General features: G+C 38.3%; 1 protein-coding gene across 2 annotated transcripts in view; it reads left to right on the plus strand.

Moving 5' to 3' along the window:
• rbfox1 (RNA binding fox-1 homolog 1) overlaps positions 1-24,034 on the plus strand; it is a 125,142-nt gene that overhangs the window by 67,561 nt on the left and 33,547 nt on the right. The window contains exons 1-5 of one of the 2 annotated variants that reach the window (XM_061089802.1): positions 1,666-1,698; positions 5,228-5,521; positions 15,967-16,113; positions 16,299-16,352; positions 21,276-21,368. In XM_061089802.1, coding sequence (XP_060945785.1) covers positions 1,666-1,698; positions 5,228-5,521; positions 15,967-16,113; positions 16,299-16,352; positions 21,276-21,368 — 621 coding nt within the window. Of the gene's footprint in view, positions 1-1,665; positions 1,699-5,227; positions 5,522-15,966; positions 16,114-16,298; positions 16,353-21,275; positions 21,369-24,034 lie in introns of those variants that run through there. The other variant, XM_061089800.1, reaches the window with a different exon arrangement.

Raw genomic sequence — 24,034 nt, forward strand, 5'->3', positions numbered from 1 at the left:
TGAAAATATTAAATAAACAAACACAAATATACAATAGGTCATTAATACAAAAACAATAACATATGTATGTAATAAAATCACAGGGAAATAAAATAAAATAAAATAAAACTACCCCAAACACAAACCACCCACATCCCGGATCCAGCTTCCTAAAGAAACCTTGCAGCAAAGCAAACTTAAATGAGGATTACAAATTAGGTATTCATTTCCATAACAGCAGATTGCTGTGGACACATTTCTGTCCAGTTTTTTGTGTCTAGATTGTATTTCAGTAATCGTGTATATCTCTGTTTATCCATTTATTTTTAAAATATTTACCCATTAACAGTAACATAGAACGATACAAAATAGCTTAAATGATACAAAATATGGAGTCAAATATTACACCTTCTATGTTATATGGAAGGTGAAGAAAGCACAGGTGTATTAAACTTTCACCAGGGTCCTACCTGACAGAAAAAGTCTGCTTGTTTAGCGTTTTCAACAATGACAGTAACTCAAAAACTCAAGGGGAGTACACTTGTTCATTCTGCCCTTGAACCCAAGCCGATCTGCTTTTATGTCACATGTATGTGCACACCTGCTCAACTGTGAAAATACACAGGCAATACAACTTTATATGGTTAGTATGTCAATGCGTGTATAGGGTCCATATAAGCCCATGACAGAGCTCATCTAGCAGTCTTGTCGCAGACGTTGATACCAATAGCTTTATGTAGAAATGTACATAGTGCTGAACACTTGAGTAAATAACTTTTGGCAAAGTAATCTGTTCAGTTACATGTGGCCTCTATTGCACTTCTGTCCGTCCTGGGAGAGGGATCCCTCACGTGGCTTTCTGAGGTTTCTACGTTTTGTTGGCCTGTTAAAAGGGTTTTGGGTATTTTTCCTTGCTCTTGTTAAGGGTAAATGAAAGAGGATGTCACACCTTGTTAGGCCTTTGAGACAAATTGTGATTTGTGAATATGGGCTATACAAATAAAATTTGATTGAAAGTGAAAGATAAAATTATATCAGCATCTTAGTAAACAAGCTATAATTCATTAGCTCAGAGTAGTATCTCAGTATTTGCATGTACAATGTTGTTTATGAAATATATAACATATACAAATTTATATAGAGTGACTCTTTATATGTGGTCATTGTCCTCCAATCCGGGTTCAAACTGTGCTTTGTTGCTTGACCACTAGAGGCACATTTGTTTATAGCTTTTAAATGGCCACACTGCAGGGGGGACAAAAGCAAGCTTTTTTATATAGAGATGTGTGATGTGAGGGGCAAGTTCCAATCCTGCCTCTTCCACAACTCTGCACAGCTGACCAATCACTGCATGGTGTGAGCATGATAGTCAAATTTGACCAAAATAACCCATGCATCTTGAATAGGATTGTGGACTGGGATGTCTGTATATTTCTGGCAAAATGAAAATAAAAACAAAGGGGAAAAGAGAAGGATTGTGGGCGAGGAAAGAGAAGGGAGTTAGGGGAATACTGCTCTCATTCACAATGGCACCTCCTCTTCCTCCACCTCTTTCTGCTCATTCCCCCACTACACAAACACACATATACACACACACACACATACACAAAGCCATCCATAATTGATGCTAGCTGTAGCTGTAGGCAGACACTGGCAGGCTGGACTTTATAGCGCAACTGGATGTGCATGGAAGAAAGCAGAGGCGAAATGGTAGAGCAGGTACCTCTGATATTACACACTGTTTTTTCACCATCTCTCTACCCCACTCTATCTCTCTCACCTTATTGTCACTTCTACACCCGCTCTCTTCGTCCACACTGTGCTGCATGTCGCATGCTTCTTTTTCTGGCTGTGTTCTATTATGCATGTGTGCGAGTTTATAGAGTATATGTTTAGTATGTGTGGGTTTAAAGGGCTGCATGCTTACACACTGCTCTGTCTAGGTGGGTGTTGGTATTAGTGTGTGTGCATGCATCTCTTTCTTTCTACCTCATTCTCTTATCTTCATCTATAACAGAGGCTGAATTTATGCCTTCGAGATTTTGAAAATGAGAACAATAAACCCTGCAAGTTAAATGTGGTTGGTTGTGATTGTTCAGCAGTAAGAGACAGACATTAAGAAATCACATGATATATTCCCATTTTTGCCACTCTGTTTTAAGATGGTACTCAAAAACAGTGTGATGCATGTTGAGTAAGTTATATTGCTTTCATCTTTTCACTGTTAACTTGAATGAAAAAAAATTAAAAAGAGGATGAAAGCATCTAAAGTTCCGCTGAAGCTCTAGGATTCAGTAATCTTATCAAGTGTATTTCCTCCAACATATCATTCCCCCACACATTCAGTCTTTGTTTTTGAGTTTCTGATAGACATATATTTTGTTGCCAGTGAAGTGATGAAATCTCTTTTTTTTATCGAGTTGTGTTTTCCTCTATGTTTACCCAGAGTCGTGCCATCATGGTATAATGAACAACAATTAAATGATAACAAAATTTAACTGATATCTCTCCTTACATCTGATCTTTTTGTAACTTACAATTCACTTGAGGCAGAGCAGACTATTGCCTCTGGAAGCTAGCTTTACCTTTGGGCAATGTTACCCATCTTTTCTGTCATTTTGTGGATGAGACCATGTTAACAGTTTATTTTTGACTTTTTCGCATTGAGGTTACACCCTGGGATCTCCAAGGGGTGTGCTTTTCAAGCTGCCCTTGACTCAGCTTCAGCAGCCGTTAGGTGTAATGCAGCTGCTCTAGTTAAGGGATGGGTGTTCTGCATCTCAGTTTGCCTACGTATGAAAACTCACTCCACACCACTGCTTCAACCTCAACTTAAACTCATCTTTAACCCTAAGCTTAGTAGAAAGCACTATTTATCAGTTGAACAGTCTTGATACTAAAAGGTGCTACACAGTCTTTGGGTTCTCAAAAAACTAGTTTGGGTTCTCCAAAGACTGGTAAATCAGCCAATAAACTTACAATCAGAATCACACCTAAATAAAGTAGCCCAACAATAACAATCCAGCTAGATGCTATCGTTAAATGTTAATGTGTGGTTGTTTGTGTTTAGCAGCTAGTTAGCTTGGCTAGCGTTGCTAGCCTTGGTGTGCCATGTTGCGTGACTCCAATTTCTGGTTCAGCGACATTGTAGTGGCCAGGTGACAGGTGTGTTAACTGTTTACTCTCTTTATAGACAAACATGCACTATCATGAATGTGAACACACACACACACAAGCACATGGAAAGTGTGACTTATGCTCATGACATATATAAATTCCCGTAACATAGCTGAAAAGAGTTGTTGGATGGAAGATTATTGTTACAAATTTCCTATATAAAACCTTTAAGTATGACACAGATATTAACCACCCTGGTAGGTCTATGGCTGTAGCCTACTGTTTATCTCCAGGTTCAGTCAATGAGCACAGATTCCAGTATAGAACAACCACAAATTATCCTTTCTCTTTGAGTGAGGATAAGACACACAGGATCATATGTATTCCTTTTGGTAAGTGTTTCCTCTGCTTCCAGTGTTTATGCAAAGCTAAGCTAACCATGTCTGCTACATTTTTAGCAAAGCCTTATGATCTCACTCTCAAGTATTTTCTGTAAAGCATTTCTGCAGTCCATTGGCAGGTCATAATCATGAATAACCCAAAAGAAAACAAGACAATACATACAATAGAACATTTACACCCCAGCACATTATATCAACATGTTTGAAAGGCATGACAACAAGCAAGGTTTGGACAGTCAGTAGTTCCAGAGTATAAATAAATATTACAGTTTATAACATGGGTTTTTCACTCAACAAAGGAAATATTGAGACCCGGAATAACATGTATACACATGAGTGATCAAAAGATCAGACTGGTTGAAAAACAAAAAACAGGTTAGAAAACAAAGGTGATGCAAACATTCATCACATTTTACAGACTGATTTCCTGCATTGACTCACTACATAGTAATTGCTCAGGTAATAACTGTGTTGTGTATTATTGATGAACTACTGAGAAGAAAGCACAAGTTGTACTAAACAATGTCTCTCAGTAAAGTCACTGACAAATCAGGAATTCTTTCAAACATCTGGTAGAGTTCCACTAAGTTGTGGCTTTTAGAGAGAGCAGATTGAACAAATTCCCCAAATCTCTCCTGGAAGTCAAGTCTGCTGGTATCAGAAGGGATAAAGTCAATCAAACAAGGAGGAACAAAGTCATTAAGAATAAAAATACAGGAGTAAAGTGGAGGCGATTGCAATATTGTCTTGTGAGAAATGAAGAAAAGATAAGAAAAACACACGTAAACACTTTTATTCACATAACCACTCTGTGCACTTACTCAGAATTACAATAGTATTCCTTGAGTCGCTGTGTGTGTGTGTGTGTGTGTGTATGCGTGTGTGTGTGTGTGCAGCACTTACTGCCACGTAAAGCATATTTCAGGCTTCTAAATGTGGTTCTCATTACGCAGCAGAGCATTTAGCCAAGACTCACTGTCTGCACCCCCTCTCTTTCCTGCATATGGCTTCATCTCTCTCTCCCTCTCTCTCTCTCTCCCTCTCTGTAATGACTGGGATATAAATGGCCCACAGGAGTAACCTCTCTCACATACACTTAGTGTTTTTGGAATGGGAGCACATTAACGTTTTTAATTTTTCATGAATCCCAGCCACAGTCAGCTTAAACTGCATCTCTTTAAAAACTAAACAAAAATGCTACAAAGATTTTACACGGTACATTCAAGCTTGTCATTCCAGATGTTCTTTCTCAGTGCACAGCACACACTGTGTTAACACTTGTTTAATGTGCTAATGTAATAGTCAATTGTTGGTGTATGAAGTGTGCTGGGCAGGGCAATGATGATGTTGTGATGAAAAACAGAATTGACATCATCTTGGTCTACGACTGTCATGAATTTCATGGAATACCATCCATGCTATCAAGGCAATTCACTTTGACTTAAAACTGTCAGTCAGCCAGTGAAGCAAGATAAAACATTAGGGGATAAGTCATTCATTCAATGGGGATGACAAATATCATGCCATTGTGAATCTACTTTGTGGCGATATTTTCAACCAACATTACCTTGTTTAGTGACCTGACACTAGCAAGAAGAAACAGCAATACCATAAGATAGAATTTTGGAAAAACAATCTAAAGGAATGTTCAGTTGGGGAAAACAAGACATAAGCAATACTTCATACTGATGGAATTTTGACGTGATCCAAACATCTGTTTGTTCATACAGGGTAACCAGGACACACCAGCACCCCCGGACTCATCCATGGCCCAGGCTTACCCATCAGCCCAGTTTGCCCCAGCACCCCAGAACAGCATTCAAGCTGAATTCACAGCTTCACACCCCCATCCACATCCACACTCCCACCCACATCCACACCAGCACCCAGCAGCACCACCGGACTATACTGGGGTCCAGGCCTCCATTAGTGAGCATCCGCTCAACATGTACCAGTCCTCGCAGAGCCACAGTGATCAGGGCGGGTCAGAGTCCAGCTGCCAGACGGTCACAGGCACAGCTACAGTAAGACATTATGAGATGCACTGTTGTTTCAGTGTGTAATGATCCAAGATTTGAATTAGTATTTCTTTATAGCAATCTTTTTTTTAAACATGTGGAATAGTGTGGAAAGCCTAAAGAAAAGAAAACAGATTGAGGTAATTCATCAGTTTGTACTTTACATATTTTTTCCTTTAATGTAAAGTTTTGCATAAATACAATCTATAGATACTAATCAATTGAGGGTGAGGTTAAATAGGAAGAACAACTTGGAAGAGCCCATTGACTTGAGCTACACTCTACCCTTCCCATGTGCTCAAACCCTATACAGATCAGGCGGAAATCAAGCAAGTTAATGAGCAGCTAATGGGTCAGTTTGTAAAAATGTATTTTTTAACTTTTTAGCTATTTATAGTTGTGTGTTTTGAAAAGCAAGAAAGCATAGATAGAAATCATTGGACACAACAAGTTTTGTGGTAAGCTAGAATCTTCAGGGGTGCAGTGCTCTGTCTTGATAAAGTAAATGGTAATTGATCTGTATTCATATACCACTTTTCTAGTCTTGATGACCACTCAAAGGTCTTACCCATTCACACACACAGTGCATCTATAGGCAGCACTTTTTCTATGAGAGAACAGCACAGCTCCCTTAGCGATAGCTGTGGTGTGTAGACTCATCGGACTTTATCGAGTAAGTAATGGGTTTGTAATTCTGGAACTTGAATGGGGTTGTAGGGCCAGGACATGACCAAGAGGCATAGCACCCGGAGCAAATGCATCCCCATTATCTTATTAGGGGGAAAACAGTTGTTGTTGTGCTATCAAACCTCTACCAAACCAAATAATCCACAAGTGTTTGTTTGTACAGTATAAATTACTCCAGATGCAAAAATACACTACAGCATTTGTATGAGGTCATTAAGAGTCACATGAATGGTAGTTTAGTTATTATTTTTATGACATGCCAGCGACATTGAGTGGGATTCAGTTTTGGGTTGTCCGGCCATCCATAAGTCCGTATGTACGTTTATCAATCTTCAGAGCACCTCAAGAGAATCTTTTTAAATTTGGTACAAATATTAACTTAGATTAACAGATTAACTGACAAGCTTTTGGCAATCAAAGTTGAAAGGTCAAGGTCACAGTGACCTCAGAAAAACATTTTTTTGTGTCAACTCGGTCTTTTGGAGATTTGTTAAAAAATTGAACAGTTGTCACAAGGACTCAACGATTAATTGATTCGATTTCAGTGGTCACAGACCTCATATGAGTCCACAGGAAAATGTGTAGACTGAAACTGCCGTGGCTGACGGAGGTATACAAAGGCGTTGCAGTATTTCCAGTATATTTTGTGAAAATCAGAGAGATACTACATCACAATTTAGTTGTGCAATCTTGTGTTGCATAATGGCTATTACATTGAATCTTGAATGTCCAATTTAAAACCCATGTTCAACCAATTATACCCAGATCATCAGTAAACAGGAAGATTACCCTGTCGATGGTGAGCTCCACTCTAAGGCCCTTACAGTCCCTACAGTTTTGTTTTTGTTCAACTATATAGCACAATCAGAAAACAAGGCCCTACAGTATTATTCTATGTGGTTATCCCTCTAGTACTCCAGTAAATTGTCAATGTTGTCAGGGACCATTTCAAAGTTACAGTTCTAATAGAATTCATATGACTTTTAATGCTGCATAGACAAGTGCAGTCTTGCAGGCAACAAATATCTTGCTTGTCATCTTGTTTTCTGTGAAGGCATAACTCAGTTCATTTTCATACATATTTATGAGACCATTGGCCTTAAGTGTCAAAAAGATGTTTATTATTTTACATATTAATATTGTGTTCTCTCAGTACTGCAAAAAATATTTATTTTGTTTTTTCCTTCTCAACTGGACTTCAAGACTTAATTCACACATGAAATATTGACCTAAACTAATATTATGCTAAAAAAAACCTAAATATATTAACTAGAAGTCCATTTGTAGCAAGTATCACTCTTATCAGACATAACGTTTGATCAATGATGAATGATTTGATAATACTGAGAAATAAATTGATGATTTTGATTTTAAGACCATAATTATTTTTTTGTAAATCAAGACAATATTTGATGGAGAAAGCATTTCTTTATGATTTCTTGATAGAATATCAAATGTAGTGTGTTACATAAAGATTATGTTGATTAATTCCTATTAAATCAATATACAATATATTTATTTGTGTCTTTATACAAGAACATTTATTTTTACTGCCTATTTTCAATGTGTTTTTTAGATTCACTGTAAATAAATAGTTGCTAACAGGTGTGTGCAGTTATTCCATTCAGGCTTCAGATACTCATCCTGAAAAGCAAAACCCATTGTAGCTCAAACATTCCATGCACCAGTTGCTCCTGCTTGTGAACTTATGAACTTATCTAAAGCTATTCAGATTTTTTCTTCAAGTAAAGTTCAAAAAAATATTCTAAGTTACTGTAAATTACCTTTTGCATCATGCACTACCCCGAAAAGGCCATGCAAATTGCAGAAACTGACTTTAAATATATTTTATGGTATATTTACTGTGTATTTTATGGTATTTTATTGTAACAGTGTTAATTTTAAATTTAACAGTGTTAATTAAAACAGTCATGCAATTTACCTCACAAAACAGACACATTTAATTGTGAAGTAATTCAGACACATGAACAATAAAAAATGCTTTGACTATTAATTCAGCCACTTGTCATGGGCCAAAGACCAAGTGAAATGAGAGAGTACAAAGATAGTGTCATTTTGAAAAGGAAAAGGATCAGACAGTTCAAACCCTGTCTTCATTTGATGCAGTTGTGGAAAAAAAAGGTCAGTCAGTCATTGACAATGAGTGCCATTTCTAGTTTCACATTTCTAGTTTTTCAGATATTCTAATTCTGCCTTATCAGAAATGCAAGCCTTGTTTATGTGCTGGGTACTGAGTGTTGTACATTTATTTCTTGCTGCAAGTTATTCTACCAGAGGAAAGAGTGAGGCAACAAAGCATGTTGGCAGCAAGATGAAGGCATACTGTACATCTGGACGTCTCATTAGTTATCCTTCACACTCAGTCTGTCTCCTGCACTGCTTCCCCCACACCATCAAACCTTCTTCTCTCTACTTTATTTTCTCTTTTCCTTTTCTCAGCCACGTGCCTCTCTGCATCTGGGACACTGATTATCTTGCTCCACCAAGCTTCAGCTGTTTGTGCTAACAATGAATCTTAGCCCCAAAATGATGACAGATGATTCTGACATCATTTCATGATCTTATAGACAATAAACTTATTTGACATCTGCATGGTACATTACATATTTTGTATGAATCCTATGCCTTACAGGATAAAATACAATTATTAAATGTAATTATGGATGAAATGATGTATTTTCACAATTATTCTGTGGTTTTCAAATATAACTGTGGCATTTAAAATTGGCCTTATTTTGTATGACTCAAAATATATACTGTCTTAAAGGCTGGATATTTTCCTGGATATAACAGTTGCAATCGTTTGTGTCTTTGATTCCACAAGATGTGATCTGATTAAATGAGCCATTCACAGTTTCACTGTACCGGCCACTTGCATGGCATAATCTTTGAGACAAGCATATGCTACTGGCAGGATCAACCAGGACCACAACCTTTGATATTCTGCTCCATATTTGCACGACTGCAGCTGGCGAGGCCGTGGTAGTTCTCCTGATGTTATTTGAATAGTTAATGCTACATTGCTTTTGTGTCACATTTCAGATACTTCCTTTAGTACCAGGCAAAATACTATTGTATACAGTTTACAGCTACAATGTTTTGTGCCTGAGGGTGGAAATTGGCAGCACTCTGTCATTTCTCAGTAGCATGTGTGTGCTGGAAGGATGACCTCATCTGACCAGAGTGTTTATAGAACAACGTCAGCCTCGTTTCCCCTGACCGTTAACCCCACATTGTGTTTTTTGAGAGAAGAAGGGGGTTAAGAGAGAGAGAAAACAGATATTTTGAAACTTCCAATCAAGAAGCTTATCATGTGTTCTGAACTGTATGTTAAAGTGCATCATAAATTCAATTCAATACAATTTTATTTGTATAGCACCAAATCACAACTATCTCAAGGAACATAACCTAGTAAGGTCAAAATGTTCAAAAATTATAAGAACATCCAAGAGTTGGCGACTCTGGAGAAATAAAAAATCCTTTTAAACAGGGAGAAACCTCCAGCAGAATCAGACTCATATCCCAACCATCTGCCTCGAATGGTTGAGGTATGGAAAATGGGAGAGAATGTGAGTGATGGGCAGGAACCGAGAGAGAGCAGAGAGAGGGAAAAAGGGCTCAGTGCATGATGGGAGTTCCCCCAGCAGTCAATACCTATTTCACCATAACTAAGGGATGGTTCAGGACTCACCTGACCCAGCCCTAACTACAGGCTTTATCAAAAAGGAACATTTTAAGTTTAACCTTATGTAGAGATAGTGTCTGCTTCCCGAACCCAGAGTTGGAGACGGTTCCACAGGAGAGGGACTTGGTAGCTGAAGGCTCTAACTCCCATTCCACTCTTACAGATTATTGGAACCATAGAAGAGCCTGTGGTTTAGGAACAAAGTGATCTATTTGGACAGTACAGTCTTATGAGCTGGCATGGCTTGATTTTAAGGGCATTGTATATGAGCAGCATGATTTGAATTTTAAGAATCCTTTCTAAGTCACAATATTGTGCTGGTGAAAGAAGACTGACCTATAGAGACTTATTTTGTGACCAGGACACTGTCAAATGACATGTTCTGGTCAAACGAAACTTCAAGTCATTCCTCAAACCCGTTATTGGCTAGTTCAGGGAGTAAAAATCAGAGGCATTATCTACTTAAATAGTTTTAACTGTATTTTATTATAAAAGTATATCTATTATTTAAACTATTTTAATTTCCTTCAAAGTAAATTCTTGATGACATCAATCCTAACACATAAGTAATTTGTAAATTTATATACAAGCTTCAGGTTGTGACTATAGTCCTGTAGGTTGGGTTAGGCCTGTAAAAAAGCGTTTTTGAACAATGCATGACCTTATTGTGATTTTTTTCTAATGTAACTTATCACATTATATATGAAATATAATGCAAGATATCTTCCATCGATTTTGTGTGAAAAAACACACAAACACTTATTGTGCATAGGGTAATTATAATTAACATTTCTTAAATAATAAATTCTTAGGGCCTGATCGACTAAACTTTGGTACGTGCAAACCTTTAGTAACTAAACCGCATTACATGCAAGCTGATCTACTAATGGTGCGCACTGAGGATTGCGTGCAGAGTAACACACGCTGTCCATTAAGGACGTTTTCCTTAATGAAGATGCAATATCCGGCGTTTCTGCCCAAGTGCGCAAAATATTGGAAGGAATAGATACAAACATTTTAATTTAGCACACGCATTGTGATTTACAAAGCCTGAAAATAATTGCGGGGATTGTGACTTCGTCCAAACAAAACTGAGCATTCACATCCACTAAAAAATAGAATATGTACCTAAAGCCTAAAGAAAAATTTACATTGACATTCATTATGTCTTCCTAGTTCCCTCTTTTTGCCAACATTACACTTTTATCTGGGGTTTTTGTTTTTCGCAAGTGGCGCTTGTCTTACCGCCATCTTCTCTTGATTTCATCGGCCGTTATTTTTGTTTTACCCACAGCATTTCATTTCTGGTAGATACTCTCCCATATCAGGTTTCTTTGAGTTGTATTCATATTTCTTTGCTGTAGCTCAACAACATGTTTGTTTGCCTCTTCCACTAACATCTCCAATTCCATGGCATTAAATTTTGCTTTGCGCTTCTGATCCCACTGCTCTTGGTAATGCTCCACGGCGGAAACCAGTAACGGACGCAAAACACTCACTTAAATTCTACTGCTACTACCATGTTTGCACCTGTTATCATTTACGCAATTATTTTTAGGAGATCACTCGTTAAACGCCGACCATCCAAAAATGTCTGTTATAATGCACATGCAATTTAGCACTCTTTATTTGGGATCTTAGTAGATCAGGCCCATAGAGTATAGTAACAATTATACATAAATAAATTGTATTTCACTGATACTGACACAAACATGTAACCAGTCCACTCTTTCAGGCCAACTGTGTTGTGTAGCAATGTTACTCTTACTATCCTAATGAGTCCATACCATTATTGTGCTTGTGTTATCATCAGGCATGCCCACAGAAAATTCTGTAATATCTGGCACAAATATTCAGTGGAACTTAAGTATCAACTAATATGAAATTTGGTGGTCAAATGTCAAGGTTACTGTTAGCTCAAGACAAAATAATTCATATGCTAAGTATAATGAAATGTAAAAATCTTTGTCTTTTCTTATAATTTGATAGGTTGGTGAAGGGAAACAACTGTGAAGCAGTGATTCTGGTTTCTTTCTCTTTCTAGAATAAAGTATAATTAAATTCTGACAAAATTCTAAACAAAAAATGTTTTGCAATAGCCTTTTTTACTATTATCTTTTCAGGTTACATTTAATTGTCTTCTCTCCTTCTCTGGGAACATGAATGTTAGCAAAATTTCCAGAATATCGGAAACCACTACACATTCAGCCTCGCCTCAACTCACATATCGGTTCTTGATGCCAAAAGCGGATGAGATGAGACGCTTTGTGTCACTGTTTGTTTCATTTTTTATAACTCCTGTAGGTGGATGTCACCACTGACGTGGAGCCATGCACAGATGGCTGTCACTGTGTGTGTGCACTTATTTCCGTATGTGCCCCTGTATACCTCAGCATTGCATGGAAGACACCCAGTCTGTCGGCCATATGCAGCTTTTTTCCGAGCTCACACACCCACACAAATACACACATATACACACACACAGCAGGCTGTATTTTTAGCTGACTTGGAGCCTGGTAATCGTGTGAGCAAGAGAAAGAGAGAAGGAGCAGGGAAGAGTAGAAAACATTCTTTCTGGTCCTCTTACACATGCTTGTGGTATCTTCCTTGCTAACATTTCGTGCCAGTCTTTTCAGTCAATTGAATTATAGCCCCTCTTATGTTATTGTGCCATCACTATATTAAGACACCAGCAAGAGTTTTTCTTGAAATAATCATATGTTTTGAAAAAGCAGCTCTGATGCCTTCCAAAGGACACTTCAACACTTTGTGTAACACTCACACACAAACAGACACACACAAGCACACACAGACTAACAGGAGACTGTTGAATCCTCTCTTGTGTTTAACAGCCATTGATCTCACTCACACTGAGAGCTAAAGGAGAGACACAGACTGCTGCTGCGACCCTGTATGTGTGCAGGAGCATATATCATGTTTGGCTGGTTGGTGATTTTGTCTCATGAACCATCTATAACTTGTAGCTACTAATTCATGGGCTCTATGGATTAGGCCTCACCTCAGCTTTTTGATTATTTTTAATAGTGTCTCACAATATAGTTGTTCGGTCAGTGATTAATGTGAGAACTGTCCGGAAATGAATTGCCAACCTATCACCCCGCCCACCCTTTAACATACACCTGCATGTTATGCAGGCAGGACTCAGACCAGGCAGTGGAACTGTGCGGTGATCAGATTCAGGATTGTAACCATTATTATAAAAAGGGACATTTGTTAAGATGCTCAGGTTTTGGAGACAGTTTAATGCCCAGGGGCCTCATTTATAGAATTAAAATTGGTGTACACAAAAAAAGATTTATAAAACCCTGCACGCTTACAGCTGAAAGCAATTTTCCCTTTATAAATCACAGTCCACCTAGAAACATGCATACGCGGATCTGCCTCATATCCCGCCCTCTACACGCCCACATTCAACCATAAATGGTCAATGCAAAGCACCTCATGCATATTAAATTATCCTGCTGACCAATGGGTTTCTACTGTGAATCATGGCATCAAGCGATGAAAAGAACAAGCACAACAAAAGAACGGTCCCTGAAATAAAAAAAGATTAAATTCAAATGTCGAGCCAAAGAAATGTTGCTTCACACTGTCAGAATGTGAGCGAACTTGTTCACCTGTACATATTTGTATTAAACTGCACTATCCACATTCTATAGAATTTAACATAATTATATTTCTAAGATGATTAAAATTACTACATAGAAAGTTTATATTATACAGTGTTAATCATACCACACACAAACCTGTGGGCTAATAAACCAGAGTGGTGAGAACTTGTGTTTGTACTGGGATTGTTCAGTTCTGCCGTGTCAGTCTGTGTAATACTGGACTCAGTTCAGCAAAACGATCCAAGATCCCAGATCTATAGAATCTATATCAGCTGATTAGTCATCATCATGAGACCAAAAATCTATGTGATCACTGAACATTTGTTTCCTCTAAATCCTTCAGTGTCACAACAGTATTTATATAAAAATATATAAATAGAAATATATATATATTATAAAAATGTTAGGGCTGCAAAGCAGCACTGGGTGGGCCCGAGCACATCCATTTTGAAGCGTTGCATGCTTTTTGTCTGAAAAAACAAAAATAACCAGTTCTGAGAGAGAGAGAGACGTAACCTTTGCAAGACATAAAGTTTCCTTTGATCTAGGAAGACTGAAATCAAAGGATTCATGGTCCATGTATGTCCGCGTTACAGAACATCGTGTTTTAATGGCGTGTAATCAAACTTTGACACCACGCCACGGTCACACCGTGTGATTAAAAAAAAATCTGTCAGTCAGTTTTTATCTCCATCTTGTTGTGATGACACTCATCTCAATTTGAAGTTGATCCGATGAAAACCCTGGTACAAGTGTATCAAAGAAAAAATGTGGAATATGGCCAAAATGGCCACTAAATGCAAAATAGCAGGCTTCCTGTTGTGTTTTTCCAATTGCACCAAGAGACTTTTTTGTTTGTCTGGTCATGATACACCTGTATATCGATTTTTGTGAAGATAGGTCAATGGGAACACCTTCTGGGGGTCTCGGGGGGTCTCGGGGGGCACCGTTGAGCCATTTTGCGACGCCCATTGAAAATTCCTTCAGAATATGTAAATTTTCACCACTTTCTAACTTTCTGCAAATTTTGGTAAGAAGTTGAGCATGTTAAAGCCCTCAAAAAGCCATTTCATTTGCCTGAATAATAATAATAATAATAATAATAATAATAATAATAATAATAATAATAATCCTTACAATTTCAATAGGGTCTCACCAGACACCTTTGATGTCTGTGCTCGGGCCCTAAAAAGCAGATTGGACAGATTACTTCACATGTGGGATCCTAACATCCACTTTTTTGGAATAGTTTTTCTTTATTTTTTCAGAGTGATCTCCAGTGCGCTCTGTGCACCTGTTGGCACAGTAACGTTCACTGCACAGATTTTACACATACTCGTCCTTGATGATTCACAGTGTAAGAAGATATTATAAAAAACTATTAATTACTCAGCTCTGCAACTCCACTGTTTAATGGAATCTGAACGTAATTTGGTTGAAGTCGTTTTATATCTTTTTCAAATGAAGGTTCTTATGGAACTGTTTTGTCACGCTGGCACAAATAATGCTGTTGGTTTTAATGTTATTGATAAAGTGGATCAATAATCTGCTTCAGTTCACCTCCTCACATCTGCATCGTCATTTTCCCGTCTCCAAAATGTTCTCACACATGAGTAAGAGTTAGCATTGAAGTGCGCAAATTCTCCCGTCAAGTTTGTTTTTATAGATCCCAAAGTTTGCCTGGGAAATGATGTATTCAAGTTTCAGGCCCCGTTTGGTGCGTACGCAGCAGTTATAAATGAGGCCCCTGGATTTTATGATATCATTTCTATGTTGTAATCAGGCTGCACGTTCATGTAGACACATGATGTGTGCACCCACTGACCTACCAACTATGGTACTATAGTGAGGTTGCCAGTGAATATGATTGCTTTAACAGCTTAGTTCTGAGTGAATACAACTGTTCCATGATGTGTTTACTTTACGTTTCTTTTAGTGCCCTAGCTGTCAGGTCATAAATGCAGACTATTGGAAACTCCACTGACCACCATGGTCCACTGACGAGGCTGAGCTAAGAGACTACAAAAGGGAGGGAGGGGCTCTATCTTTGGCAGTTCTTTTGGAAAGACATTGCTTTCTACACAGCCATCGTTTGGGTATAAGCGTGTGATGAACTATGAAGATACAGGTCCTTCCTGCAAACATTCATATTGAAATGTATTTGAGACAATGAAATATTTGTGGTTTCCACCTCTAGAAATCATCCATGCCTCTACAATGGAACTCCTGCATAGAGGGAAGCCTACTAGGGGATACGAATTCTGGCGAATCCAGAACTCAAAATCTTAAATAACTCCAGATATACAGAAAATATACTGCTGCTTTTATTGTCAAGAAAACTATAAGGAGGTAGTATAATGTGATCATAGATGCTGGAAGGGCTTTTCTGCATCTTTCATTTGTTTCCTTTATTCTGTCTTTTCCAGCAGACAGATGATGCCGCTCAGACGGACAGTCAGCCACCAACACAGTCTGTACCTGAAAGCACAGATAACAAGGCCCAACCTAAGAGACTTCATGTCTCCAACATCCCCTTCAGGTTCAGAGACCCAGATCTCAGGCAAATGTTTGGTGTAAGTACAGTATATCTGATGCGCATACAGATATGTAAGAAATGTCAGGTAAAATATAAATGTAAAATATTTTTATATATGAGGTTTTATTTTGGTTAACAATCACGACATTGAATTGATGACATGAATATGAGATTCGAAACTATAATTGATCCAGCATTAATGTTTTGCTTGTCTCTTTACAGCAATTTGGAAAAATCTTAGATGTGGAAATCATCTTCAACGAGCGCGGTTCCAAGGTATATGATACTTTTTAATTCTTAATCTTTTTTAGATTCTATATTAACTGTTTCTGGCTCTCCTATATTGTATAACCTTCAAAACAAACACACTCCGCCCTCAATGCTCCTTAAGAAGCTCCACCCATCAGAGTCATTCATGCGCATTGACAAGGCAAACCACTGATCTCAACAAGTTGGAATTAGCAACCGCAAACATTTGCATTGACCGCAGGCAAAATCACCCTTTGTATTTACACAAAATACAGGTTCAATGGCTAGAATCAGCCGCAGCAGTAACGGCGGGTTCACACTGGACGCGGAAGCGACGCCGAAGCTAATCTAGCTAATCCCTAGAGCGCTGGCACGTGGCTGTTCACACCGGATGCTGAAGCGCCGTGCTAATAATATCACATACTTTTGCTTTGATCAGCCTACAGTAAAAACGGCATTTAATAATTTTTTTCAAGCATAGACTTACTTGTTGCTCCATCATTAACTGCAACAGCGTCCCAATGTTTGTATTTTTGTCTCATATTTGCTGAGGATCATAAAACTCACTGTACTTCTCCACTTCATTTATTAATTTAATGTCATCCATCTTCAAGAACTTCTACGCTGTTTTCTCCGTTCAATGTCGGATGTAGAGGGTTAATTACGTATTCTCCACTCAAGCCTATGTGGAGAATACATAGCCCCCCCCCCCTCTCTTTCTCTTTTTATCTACACCGCGTTCCACATTATTATGCAGATTACACTTTGCTCAGATTTTCCTAAATAGTAATGCACAGCCAGTCAGTATATTTTTCAAGTCATCAACTGTTAGAGTATAATTCAAATTTTATTGAACAAACCTCCCAATGATAACAGTATTTTTTTTTTAAATAAAAAACTCAAAATGCAGTGTTCCAAATTATTATGCAGTCTCTGAGTTTCAAGATATTTTATAAGTTGTAAAGAAATAAAAATTGTCATTTGTTGAATTTGCAGCATTAAGAGGTCATATTTACTGAAATCAAAAAAAGGTTTTAATCAAAAACATCTTAACAGGTCAAGTTACATGTCAACATAGGACCCCTTCTTTGATATCACCTTCACAATTCTTGCATCCATTGAACTTGTGAGTTCTTTGATAGTTTCTGCTTTAATGTCTTTGCAGGATGCCATAATAGCCTCCCAGAGCACCTGCTTGGATGTGAACTGCCTTCCACCCACATAGATATTTTGCTTGATGATGCTCCAAAGGTTCTCAATAGGGTTAAGGTCAGGGGAAGATGGGGGCCACACCATGAGTTTCTCTCCTTTTATGCCCATAGCAGCCAATGCCCCAGAGGTATTCTTTGCAGCATAAGATGGTGCATTGTCATGCATGAATATGATTTTGCTTTGGAAGGCACGGTTCTTCTTTTTGTACCACGGAAGAAAGTGGTCAGTCAGAAACTCTACGTACTTTGCCGGGGTCATTTTCACACCGTCAGGGACCCTGAAGGGGCCGACCAGCTCTCTCCCCATGATTACGGCCCAAAACATGACTCTGCCACCTCCTTGTTGACGTCTCAGCCTTGTTGGGACATGGTGGCCATTCACCAACCATCCTTTACTCCATCCATCAGGACCATCAAGGGTTGCACGGCACTCATCCGTAAACAAAACAGTTTGGAACTTAGTCTTTATGTAGTCCTGAGCCCACTGCAACCTTTTTTGCTTGTGAGCTTGGTTTAGAGGAACGAATAACAGGTTTAAGGACACTTGCAAACCTCTTGAGTATCCATCATCTTGAAGTTTGCAAGACTCCAGAGGCACCAGCGGCTTCAAACACCTGTTTGCTGCTATTCAATGGCATTTTAGTGGCTGCCCTCCTAACCCTACGCATTTGTTTGGCAGAAATCTTCCTTATTTTGCCTTTGTCTGAACGAACCCGCTTGTGCTGTGAATCAGTGACAAATTTCTTCACCGTCCGATGATCACGCGCAATTCTTTTGGAAATATCCAATGTTGTGATACCTTGACCAAGGAATTGCACTATTTGCTGCTTTTCAGCAGCAGAGAGATCCTTTTTCTTCCCTATTTTGCCTGAAACATGTAGCTTGCTTAATAATGCGGAACATCCTTCTTAAGTAGTTTTCCTTTGATTGGGCTCACCTGGCAAACTAATTATCACAGGTGTCTGAGATTGATTTCAATCATCCAAATAGCCCTGAGACACAATACCATCCATGAGTTTAATTCAAAAACTAAACAATGAATGTTTTTAACCCTTATATCCAATTTGCATAATAACGTGGAACGCAGTGTATATGACTGCTTGTGGATGGGCAGAGGGGGACATTTAATAATGTGATCGGTAAAATTGGTAAAATCAAATCTCCAGGACAACAGCAGGGGAATACAAACTATGGGATGCATATTTGATCATTTATATCATATCATGTCATCAATATCATTTAAAATCATTTTTCAGTGTGTTTCCTGGTGCGATACGCTTGCGTCAAGCGCAAAAAAAGACTCAACGCCGTGTGGCGCGGCGCTTCAGCGTCCGGTGTGACCCGCACAAAGGTTTAACATGGTAGTGGATGGGAGCCAGCTGGCTTTTAAGGCTTGGCGATGTGCTTACGCGTCGCTTTGGCGTCGCTTACACGTCCGGTGTGAACCTGGCGTAACAGTGTCTGTCTGCCCTTTAAGAAGACGACAGTCAGACACTGATGTACAACTACAGCTCCACCACCAGCGTTGCATGACCAGCGCCTGCCAGCTAGGAGGTTACGTACTGCAGTGTGAGGCTGCATAAGTAGTAGTACATTCATGGATTAAAGTTTTCCGTCGCTATGACGGATTTCCGTCAACTCCGCTCAGGGGGGGGGGGGTGTAACACTGATATGATTTGCAATAACTTCACCAATCAGCTGTGATTTTTTTAACCTTTTGTTTGTGAACCATGCCCTGCGTCTTTCTCATGTTTGAATGGATAAGTTGACGCGGCATTTAAAAAAAAAATCCATGCGTTGGCATATAATTGTTCTTGAAAGCATTGTGGAAATAAATGCTTGCTCTGACAACTTGTGCAGACGTTTTGTCATTTATAGCCCATTAACACGAATGGTGAAGTCTTGCAAAAAAATATTGGTTTTATGCCCTAGCTTTAAACTAGTAAGTGATAATGTACCACGTGAAGTTCAAATATCGAGGCGGTAAGCAGCCACGACCCAAAGTGAGTGCCGATTTTTTTTTTCAGTCAGATGATTTTTTTTTGCTTTAATCCCTGAGTACATGCTTAACATGAATAGGAGCTGAACTGTCAGCTAAAAAGTTGGAATTACCCATCACAAACATAAGCAAATGGGATAACACAATATACTGACCTAGGGGTTCTGTTAAAAAGCAAAAGTAAAACAAAAACAGAGAAACTTCTTCATCAGTTTTCATCCATTTCAACTCCAGGTCGTTTGTACAACCTGAAAATCACAGACGGTCACGCGGGTCTTTGCCCTTTAGTTATTTCGTTATCTTCTTTGGTAAACTGTAGTCTGTGGTGCTTCAGCACTTACCATTTGGAGCACGTATATGAAATGATTGTGGATATGACATTGTGTGACTTGTGTGAGCAAAAAGGTATTTTCAGTGGCTAAAGTAGCCGTTACATTTTGAAACAGTAGTGGTAGTGCATATTATCCTTGCCAGTTTTTTCAGGTATTCCTCCCATCCCTTGATTGTATTAGGCATAGGAATTATTACATTATTTAAATTGAGCTATAACAGGTGATCTGTTTGAGCGCAGGACAGGGTGCAAACTCAACACAGAATGACCCCATCCAAACCAGGATTCAAATCGTCTAGCTATGAGGCGACTTCTTATAATTTTCTTAATAACCATCAATCTTAGTTTGGGACCCTTAACTATCCTTCACATCTCATATAATCAGGACAATTGTCCATCCTCTTAATCACAAGTACAACAAGATATGTGCATTCAATGATAGCTAAAGTGATAAAACACATTATTGAGGGATGCTGGTATTGATGACAATGTTGTAGGTTGATGTTCAAAGTATATAAGTATATAAATAAAGTTCCACTCTATTTCCTTAACAACCAAGAGTCATGGCTTATCAATACTGGTATATCACAAGGTCCTCATTAGAACATTCTTCTTCTTGAATGTTGTTCATCAATGATGACGTTCCTAAAGCCCTATGAGACAAATTGTGATTTGTGGATATGGGCTATACAAATCAAATTTGATTGATCGATAAAGTCCTGAAGTTCATATAAGATTTTTCACTTTCGTCTTAATGTATTTTTGGATTTTGGCTATTGTTCTTTGCTGTTGGTGCCATTAGCAAAACCATAAATAACAGTGTTGTCCCTTCATTATTTTGTTCAATTTAATTTCCTATGTAATTACTTAATTAGAGGGAACCAATTTGCTTTTCAACTATGCAATATAGGTAGACAATTTACTGTATGTTCAACATTTACATCCAGTTGTGACTCACCCCTTGAAAGCTTTTATTTTTGAAACATTCTATCATAATCCTTAAGGCCTAAGTGTAATTGTGCCTTGTAGGCAATATAAAAGCATGGAAGTCTTCAATTCCATTAATTTACTTTTTTTTTCTTGCTCATTTACTTTATTTGATGAATATCCTATATCAATAATTGTTGTTAATGTATGCAAATAACATTAGCATCTGTCACTAACTATATACAGAGCTAATGAGTTGCTAGCTACATTATTTAATAGAGTTACAGGTCATAAGGTTATGCGACCTAAGTGCATATTTAAGAACTATTATTGGATATTGGAATGTATAAACTCAAGTAGAAGGTGAACGTTTTAATCCATTGTGTTCCTATTGATGTAAGCCACAGTTCACTGTAATGTTGAATACATTTTTTAGAATATAATTTGAATGTTGTTCTTGCCTCTCTCTGTCTGGCATGCAGGGTTTTGGATTCGTAACATTCGAGCACAGTGTGGATGCCGACAGAGCCAGGGAGAAATTACACGGCACCGTGGTAGAAGGTCGTAAAATAGAGGTGCATGTTCTCAAATATTTATCTGGACTTCTATCCCGTCTCTGTCTCCCTTTACGTTTTTTATGTATGTGTTTTTGTATCTGTGAGGGTCTGTGTGTGTTTGACAAGTCTACTGCCATGTCCCATTTTGCCATCTTTCTCATATCAAACTGAGTCTAATCATTTCCCTTTTCTTTTTCTAGCAGTTGCATTAAGCAAAACACAAGTAAATGTTGAACTTGTCCATCATTATTGTTTGTAAGAGACTTATATTTTTTGTTAGTTTACTTTTATTTTCATTTGCCTATTTTAATTGATTTTATACTGTGAAGGACCTTACCAAAGGTTTAAAAGTGAAAATCTACAATACCCAGCCCATTGACAAAGTTTTAATAAATGCTTAAAAAAGAAAGCAACTCAGTTCCAGTCCAGATCTTGCTTATCCATGGACAGAGGAAGTGCTTAGGAATTAGAAGACACAGGGAGAGCGAAATGCAAGGTTTGCAACTTACCAGACTCAGTGGAATGACTTTACATTAGGCTCTTTCAATATCTTGTGTCCACTCAATGGACTAAATATAAGACATCACTAACCTATAACGTATTGCTGGTGTCAATTACTTTCCACCAAACACTCAATAAACTTATACTATTCATCCTATTAATTCCCTCCACATTTTAACTATGGACCATTTTGTAGAATCTGCAGTGTCCAGAATTGAGTCTGGACAATGGGGACTTTACTACATGGGCTTCACTTCAGGAGGGAATTACATTACTTTTAAATGACTTGGAAGATTTGACAATATGCAAAAATGGGTTGGGGCATTTAAAAGTTAACACCCAAATGCCTAAACTTAAAAACAATTGCTTTTTTGCACCACGTTTGGGTTTGCTTCCATCTATCACATTTGCAATGCTCCATTTGAAAAAACCTTCCCACTGATATAAATTAATATATTTGTATGATTATACCCTTAAAAAGCTGTAGTTCCCTGGTACCACCTCCATCCACTTAGCCTGGTTAATGTAAGTAACAGCAGGCAAAGGAAGGCCCCAATCTCTGCTGTCGAGCTCTTTCTGAGCAACTCTAAGGCATTTCTAATGGTGATATGTAGTCATTCAAGTGTGTCCTGAGTATCCCGGTCTTAATGTCTCAAAGGATATTAATATTGGGCCAAGGGGGCGGAGCGTTCGCAATCTAACCAGAAGGTCGGCAATTCTGTACCAGTCTTCCCCCTCTGCATGCTGAAGTGTCCTTTGGCAAGATACTGAACTCCGAAATTCCCCTCATAGAAAAAGTGCTGCCCATAGATGCACTGTGTGCATGAATGGGTGAATTGCAACAAATTGTACTGTAAAGCACTTTGAGTGGTCATCAACTAGAAAAGCGCTAGATAAATAAAAAACATTTACCAATACAGGCCTACAGCAGTACCAGTTCCAGACCTCAAGATTCTGTAGGAAAACTGCCATCATCTTTTTTGCCACATAGCAATGTGGGTCCACAGATGGACCTTCACCCCTGTACGTACCCACTTCCCTACCTCCTCCTATTACTAGATCGTATTAACCTTAAGAACACAAGAATGAAACATGTATTTATGAGAAACAGACGGCCTTATAGTAATATATTCCTGTTGCTCTTACCTGTGCCTCCTCTCTTTTTTATGAATTTATTACACATAGCTTTGGGCCATTATCTGTTGATTTGGAACTACAGAAGTTCTTCCCAGGCACCTTTCGCAGTCTCCTACATACTGGACCTTCTTCCTTCACTCAATCATTCTCCTTCTCAAAACTACAATGTTAATCTTGTGGCTCTAGCTGCTAGCGGATAGCCCTTTCCCTGTTTTTGAATTTGACCAATTATCCACTTATTTGCCTGACCTTTGACAACACATTCTCATAGTTATTTGTTTTGAGCCACATTAGCCCTTTACATCCTTGTTGCGTACCAACTAAAGCTCATTAATGTATTTAACACAATTTGCTTTGGTGATCAAAACAACACACATCAGCTCCCTATCGAAGACCTTAAAAAACTCTGGTCAACGACGTTTCATTCGAATGTCTGCCCTATCAGCTTTCGATGGTACTTTTTGTGCCTATCATGGTGACCACGGGTAACAGGGAATCAGGGTTATCAGGGGAGGTAGTGACCAAACCACCCAATACTCCCATTCAATTTTCATAATGGCAGCTAAACTATATCTGAGCAGAGCTGTTTTTCCATTTATGCTTTCTTTTTTGTTCAATCCTTTTGTGTGATACCAGTTAAGTTCAACCTGCTTTTGTTAGATGGAAACATACTCACCCCACCGTATAGATTTCTTCAGGAACAAATATGATCACGTAAAAATTAAAGCCAGGATTAAACCACACATTTACCAAATATTTTTTTGTGTTTTGTCAAACTATTCCCATCAAAAGTATGAATGAGCTATTAGCAGTTGCTCTTTTCAACAGACAAACAACTACGAATAGATTAGTTAGATGCTGAAGAATTCAAATGTAATAAATTTGATCCAAAAGTAAATAATTAGCTGAGGCATACTTATGTGATTGCTAAGCTGTTAGTGGCTGTTTTTTGCATTGACCTTTGGAGATAATCAGATCTGTTAAACATCACACGGAATTATATCATTTCAGTTTTTGAGTATTCAGATTTGACTGAATCAGGATTC

The sequence above is a fragment of the Limanda limanda genome, chromosome 17, assembly GCF_963576545.1.
Source record: "Limanda limanda chromosome 17, fLimLim1.1, whole genome shotgun sequence".
Taxonomy (NCBI): domain Eukaryota; kingdom Metazoa; phylum Chordata; class Actinopteri; order Pleuronectiformes; family Pleuronectidae; genus Limanda; species Limanda limanda.